The 7,462-nt window shown below is 37.6% G+C and overlaps 1 protein-coding gene across 2 annotated transcripts; it reads right to left on the bottom strand.

Moving 5' to 3' along the window:
* Positions 1–1,423: 1,423 nt before the first annotated feature.
* LOC102079771 (polymeric immunoglobulin receptor) lies at positions 1,424–6,822 on the bottom strand. 2 transcript variants are annotated; one of them, XM_019366936.2, is made up of 11 exons: positions 6,587–6,822; positions 5,946–5,979; positions 4,180–4,242; positions 3,662–3,982; positions 3,193–3,492; positions 2,933–3,056; positions 2,713–2,807; positions 2,562–2,596; positions 2,356–2,412; positions 2,187–2,237; positions 1,424–1,660 (listed from the first exon to the last, which is right to left on the bottom strand). In XM_019366936.2, exons 3-11 carry the CDS (start codon positions 4,223–4,225, stop codon positions 1,484–1,486), a joined length of 1,206 nt encoding a protein of 401 aa, XP_019222481.1. In that variant the 5' UTR covers positions 4,226–4,242; positions 5,946–5,979; positions 6,587–6,822; the 3' UTR covers positions 1,424–1,483. The 2 variants fall into 2 exon arrangements, with proteins under 2 accessions (XP_019222481.1, XP_019222480.1); XM_019366935.1 differs by lacking the exons at positions 5,946–5,979; positions 6,587–6,822 and having other exon boundaries at positions 4,180–4,495.
* Between the last annotated feature and the right edge of the window lie 640 nt (positions 6,823–7,462).

The following is a 7,462-nucleotide window of genomic DNA, read 5'->3' as shown; positions in this document are numbered from 1 at the left end:
TCTGTTAAAATCATTAAAAAAACACAGTTGTATAGAGTTTCAGGGGCAGATGATATGGTTCAACACTGCAAGAAAAATGTTCATGCACACAGATCTCATATATCACATTCACATTTAGTGTACTTACTGTTTGTGAGAGTATCATTAATAGTTACATGCTTTCCATCGGAATTCAGATAATAATAATAATAATAATAATAATAATAATAATGATGGATTGCATTTATATAGTGCTTTTCTAGGCACCTAAAGCACTTTACAATTCCACTATTCATTCACTCTCACTCTCACAGTGGTGGAGGCAAGCTACAGTTGTAGCCACAGCTGCCCTGGGGCAGACTGACAGAAGCGAGGCTGCCATATCGCGCCATCGGCCCCTCTGGCCAACACCAGTAGGTGGTAGGGTAAAGTGTCTTGCCCAAGGACACAACGACCAGGACAAAGAGAGCTTCCCAATCCCCTGAGCCACGGTCGCCCCATGATGCTTCACATTAGCTGGCACCACTTTATTTTTGCAGCGTTTCCACTGTAATTTCCTGCCTTTCCTTTTTGTGGATTGAATTACTTAAAACATGACAGTAATAACTTTTTTTGACCCATGTTGTATGCATATATATTCAGATACTGAATATATGCTCTTTAAAATTACATAGTCAGAAACTTCATGGCTGAGACACTGTGGTTCCTAAATGCTTCAATACAACACTTTGTGGAATATCGAGGAAATTTAACAAAGTGACATGGAGCAACTGTGGCATCTTACCACTACAGTACCAATTTGGCGAGCTCTTTTGAATGACCAATTCTTTCAAAAAGATAAATAATGCAGACTGCATGGCTAGGTTCATGATTTTATCCACCTGTTGCAATGGACTGTAAACATTTAAACTGAAAAATTAATAGGTGTGGCCCAATACTTGCCTATATATCAGCCCACTCTCATCTTAAAATGCCTGCTGTTGCTCATAGAGCTTTTCTATTGACAGGCACTTTTTCTTTCAACTATAGTCACAAAAAATATATTTATATAATATATAATAGAACAAATAACACAACAAATTATAGCACAAAACAAAAATGTTTAATATAGATTGAAAGGTCAAGATTATCCATTATTGTTGATGCTTACAATACAAGAACCAAGAATAATATTAATGATCCTGAAAAAGAGCAAACAAACGGGTCAATGCTTCTTTGAGCCACTTTACAGCTACGCAGGAAAAAAGTTAGCAAGAAGAAGAAAAGATTTACTAATAACAAGCTGATGGCAACAGATAAGACATTGCACCATAAGACTCCAGTAACATAGGTACAGATAAAATAGATAAAATTGCAAATGTTTTAATATTTAATCATTTAAATTCTGATTAGCTAATGTGCTCTAATGCAACTCCTGTGTCTTTTCCGTCACCCTGTTGGAGGACAGAAACAAATCTTATGAACATTTGTTGGGAAAGAAAAAGCAAAGAAAAATGTGATCGAATTAAAAGGAAAGCATGACACTGGGATAACAAACAGAATGATTTAAAATGAAGGAAATAAAGGAGGTGAGATACAGTGTGTGGTTGGGTTCAGGTCTTGTAATATTTACCCTTTTCATGCGTTGTTTCGTAACAACAGAACTGTACAAGATTTTCGTTTCACTTTCAGCAAATGACCTCTGGGCAGGAGCAAAAATAGAGACTGAGTACTTTACACTTCTGCTGTGCTTTAAGAAAATATCTTAGATGAAAGTCTACGTATATTCTTACATATATATGCATAGTTGTAGTATTTTAGCATTACCTCAGGTGATTTTTACCCACATGTCCAACACTGGAGGGTAGTTTTCTATTGCTCTAGTACTCCTACTTTTCAAAGTGTAAGGTGTCAGTGTTAAGAAAATACCAGTACTTAAATGAACTACAAGGAGTAAATGTTTGATTTATCAGACGTGAAGCAAAATACAGCTTTGTGAATGATGGTCTAATTTCTTCATAGCTGTGGCTGTATTTTACAAGTTATATAAAATACACACCAGTTTACCGTATGAAGATTCATTTTATCAGACAGACATATTAGAACTCACCTTCTAATACTCAAGTGAGTCACACATACAGTATACTTTCATGTGACCAGTACGTTTACTGATAATTATAAACCGAATTTGTTGATAGCGCTGTAGTTTGTTACCTTGGTCAACTTACCTTCCCTTTTTCGTAGAGTCTAACTTCAGAGTATGTTACTTCCTTGTCCACCTGTGTAGAATCAAAATTATACAATGCATTTACACTCACTGAGTGCCCCATAGGATCATTTTTTAAGTGCATGGTGTCAGTGTTGAGAAAATACCAGGTTTATAAAGGTTAGAGGTACCTTGGCTAAACTTCTTTTCTTGGGTCTAACATCAGAGTATATTATTTCCTCTTCAGCCTGCATTGAAAAACAAAACACAATTCAAACACCTGCCAAACTGTCATTAGGAAATTTTGTACTGAGTATTTTGTACTGTACTACTTTCTTCACCTATTCTTTTAGTACTATGTACCATACCCACAAGGAAGTAGATCAGCATAACTTACCATTGGCGTGACTAATGAGTCTGCTTTCCTCTGCTCTAGAAAAATAAAACTGCTGTTACTGACACTGTGTAACAATGTGTAATAATTTAATTTGAAAGATTTTGGAGAAAACAATTGCGATGGATATAAATTCAAGTTTAGTAATACTCACTGTGTCTCAGTATAAACCAGATGAACAACACCACAATTACAATCCAGATCAACACACTCACAGGGATGATGAGGATCCTTGGGTCAAATGAAGCTCTGCAACATGAAGATTGAAAATATAATTTTGTTTAGTTTAATGTTTAATGTAAAAAATGTTTATACTTCATTTTAAGAAATATGTTACCTCTGATTACTGCAAATAAATATACAAAATATCTGACCTGTGTTGTTTATTTTCTCCTAGTGTAGAATTTTTCCCATGTTCCATTGTTCCCTTTTCAGCAACAGTATGAATAGTAGTAGAAATAGCAGTACTAGCAGTAGTAGTACTAGTAGGGAGAGTGGCTATAATTTAAAATAAAGAACAGTCATCACTAGAGTACTGTAACAATTATCATCCTAATATCTCTTACAGTAGTAAAATGTAGAAAGGGAAAGAATTCATATACATGGATTTTATTTGATATCTTGCAGTACTCACTAGTGATCGGTTTCACAGTAACATTTAAATATACTGGTATCTGAATGTCTGCTTTAGCGCACCAATACCAGCCACTGTTCTCTGACTTTAGTCCACTCATGGTCACTGTGAAAACATTTGGGTCTCTCATATGAGTGGTCACTGCTGCGCCATCTATGGATCCAGATGATCCTGTCACACAGTTCCTGCCCAGCCTGCACCACTTCATTTCTCCAGAGTTACTGTGGTGACATCTGATGGTTATGCTTTCTCCAATATATCCTGTAATCCTCTGATGATCCACATAGAGACTGGGGGTACCTTCAAGGACAAAAAAAATGAATCAATTAAAAAAATAAAAAACGTAATGAGTCGAAAAAAGGATTTTAAAAAATCCAACTTTTAAATCACTGGCAATTCAGATTTAATGTCTAGTTTTATTAACTTTTAATGACAAACACTTTAAATGTTTACAACGATGGTCACGTACCTCTGGTAACTGACAGCTGAAAATACTGTTTATAATCCTCTCCCTTATTAATCTCCACCACACACCAGTAATTAGTGTTTTCATTTGTCAGCTGATTTATAGTCACAGTGAAAATTTTCAGTTTTTTGTCATCAGAGATTAAATATTTTCCTGAAGGGTCTGCTTCGTTTGTTTTCACTGCATATTTGCAGAACGTCCAATCATATCCTTCACACAAGTACTTCACATGGTTTTTGTATTGGGATTCATAGAGACATGGGATGGAGATAGATTTTCCAGCTTTCACTGATACTTCACTGACTGTAGTTATGCTGTGAACTCCTGCAACAAGAACAAACTATTTTAATGGTTATATTTACTTAAAAAATTATTCAAGTCTTTTCTTTTGTACATGTAGATACATTACAGTATTGTAAAATAATATAAGTATAAAACTGCATACTACAAAAATTATTAAGTCATTAATTTGATCATCTGCTGACATTAGCCTTTGAAACATGAGGTGACCTGTGACCAACCTTTGAGCACACTGAAGAGAAGAAGAATGATGAGATGAGCAGCCATGCCTGTGAGTGAGTAGACTTCAAACATATGAGCTACTGTCAAGTCTGGTTCTTTCTATGAGTGTATGCAACATGCAAATACAGCACTTCAACCCTGCCTCCCTGTTAGTTCCTCCTACTGTGTGATGTTATATTTTTAATTTATTTCATCACTGGCGTATTTTGCTTCAGACAAGTGTAAGAATCATCTACAATGCTTAAAAGCCACATTGCTCATTCATTTAACAGTAACAACAAGTGAATGAGAACTATGTACTCCCTTTACATATAATAGTACTGACACTAAAGTAAATTAAAGTTAATATATATATATATATATATATATAAAAAAACACCCAGCACGCCCCTGCGGGCGGTTTATCCTTCAAGCTCGGGTCCTCTACCAGAGGCCTGGGAGCTTGAGGGTCCTGCGCAGTATCTTAGCTGTTCCCAGGACTGCGCTCTTCTGGACAGAGATCTCCGATGTTGTTCCCGGGATCTGCTGGAGCCACTCGCCTAGCTTGGGAGTCACCGCACCTAGTGCTCCGATTACCACGGGGACCACCGTTACCTTCACCCTCCACATCCTCTCGAGCTCTTCTCTGAGCCCTTGGTATTTCTCCAGCTTCTCGTGTTCCTTCTTCCTGATATTGCTGTCATTTGGAACCGCTACATTGATCACTACGGCCGTCTTCTTCTGTTTGTCTACCACCACTATGTCCGGTTGGTTAGCCACCACCATTTTGTCCGTCTGCATCTGGAAGTCCCACAGGATCTTAGCTCGGTCATTCTCCATCACCCTTGGGGGCATCTCCCATTTTGACCTCGGGACTTCCAGGTTATACTCGGCACAGGTGTTCCTGTACACTATGCCGGCCACTTGGTTATGGCGTTCCATGTATGCCTTGCCTGCTAGCATCTTGCACCCTGCTGTTATGTGCTGGATTGTCTCTGGGGCATCTTTACACAGCCTGCACCTGGGGTCTTGCCTGGTGTGATAGACCCCAGCCTCTATGGATCTTGTACTCAGAGCCTGTTCTTGTGCTGCCATGATTAGTGCCTCTGTGCTGTCTTTCAGTCCAGCTTTGTCCAGCCACTGGTAGGATTTCTGGATATCAGCCACCTCTATCTGCCGGTGGTACATACCGTGCAGGGGCCTGTCCTTCCATGATGGTTCCTCGCCTTCCTCCTCTTTCTTGGGTTTCTGCTGCCTGAGGTATTCACTGAGCACGGTGTCAGTTGGGGCCATCTTCGTGATGTATTCGTGGATGTTTCTTGTCTCATCCTGGACTGTGGTGCTGACACTCACCAGTCCCCGGCCCCCTTCCTTCCGCTTAGCGTACAGCCTCAGGGTGCTACGCTAAGCGTATATATGTACACACACACACACACACACACACACACACACATACATATATACATATATATATATATCTATATATATATACATAAACAGTTTTAATGAACATCCTGAAAATAGAGGTCAGAATCATCCATTGATGTTGATGCTCATGGTGTCTTTATTACATTAAAACCAGTGAAAGCAAAAGCAAAGTACGCAACAAACTTTTCTTCAATATCACAGGAATAAAGTTTGTTGCCATTAAAAAGAAGAAGATATAAGTTATTACACAACAGGTTGATGACAGCAGACAACACACTACAGCACTAACTGACAAACATAAAATGAAAATAATTTGTAATTAATTGTTGTAATATTTAGATACTTTAGAGGTGATTACCTAATATGTTGTAAGTGACTTATATACCTTCACCCTGTTGGAGAACAGAAACAGAGATGACAATTAGGAATGACAACTATTCATACATTTACTGTATAGCTGCTCAAATTATGTCTCCAGAGTTACTGTGGTGAAATCTAATGGTGGTCGTGTGGTTTTTCTACTGTGACAGATTAAAGTGTCTATTAAAATGGCCTCAGAGGTACTATAATAAAACTTGAATTTCCTATTTGTCTTAAACAAGCAACACTGCCACCACCTTTGTTAAAAATGTCTGGTACGGTACAGAGGCCAAGAAATACCAACAGCCAAATAATTTAACACACAAAATTTTTGTGTGTAAAGTTTAGTGTAAGTGTAAGGTAAAGTTTAAAATAACGTTAATAGTAAAGTTATACGTACTGTTATCAACATCCTTATTAAAATTTTAACCCAGCTGTTAATGAGCAATCTGAAATTTGCAACCCACCAGTACCACGTAGTGTCCCTCCCTTTCTACTCTTCCTTTTCTTTTTATTGAGTACTTCTCTATTGCTGCCCCCCAGGTTTTAACAGTACCATCAAATCTGACAAGGATAAAGCAGTTAGCTCAGTGCAAAACGGGCTCTCCCATCATCACCACAGTATTTATAGGATCTTACCTTTGTGTGACAGATAGGTGAAAACAAATTCCCACAGCTATCCGTATTCGTAAAACCCACCAGTAACGATCGTCCTGCACTGTCAAATTTTCAGTATTGCCAAAATCCAGTATATACTTTATATATTTTCAGTGCAAAAGCAGGTTTTCTTATAGGGTGTTAAGGGTCCGAAATTGAGGACGAGAGTAAAACAATGATGGTCCAAAAGAGGTCGATCAAACAATTGATTTTAATGAATGCACGCAGCGTGGGGAGATGTAAACTGCAAAACATCAGTTGTAAATCCCCACCCAAAAATACACTTCAGATTGCTTTTATAACATCAGGGTATTGTAACGCCCCTTCTTGCGTTTACAAGCACATAATTTGCATGTACAGAACATTCATGTATTTTAAGAATTAAATGCAAACACAGAGGTTCCTCTTTCTGGCATCCTCTTCCGAATATGGTGATGATCTCAGGCCTTTGCTCAGCTACTATTTTACTGTAACAATATACTCAGCATATGAGTTTTGATATATATATTTAACTCAATCATTTTAAAGTGGTTATAACTGCACCTATAATAAACATGTTAATATTTGATTATGATAACCCCTGTAATACAAATTATAACATAATACCAGCAGCTTCAATCAATGCTCTGATGAATGATAATTAATGCAATGATAAGGATGATGGTTATATACAGTTCAGCAGTAAACTAATTTCTTTAAATCTTACAAGGGTCAGTTTCATTTCTACCTCTCTGCTAACAGGTTTTTTTTTTCTTTCACACAGGAAGCAAGTTTGTGTGAGCATTTGTCTCCTGCAGGTTCACAAATCTGCAAGGACGGGGTGCAAAAAGCTTCTTTTTTAAACTGTGCATGATTTAG

This window comes from Oreochromis niloticus, linkage group LG13 (assembly GCF_001858045.2).
Source record: "Oreochromis niloticus isolate F11D_XX linkage group LG13, O_niloticus_UMD_NMBU, whole genome shotgun sequence".
Taxonomy (NCBI): Eukaryota; Metazoa; Chordata; class Actinopteri; order Cichliformes; family Cichlidae; genus Oreochromis; species Oreochromis niloticus.
The sequence above is the reverse complement of the archived record's forward strand: the minus strand, read 5'-3'. Positions and strand labels throughout refer to the sequence as shown.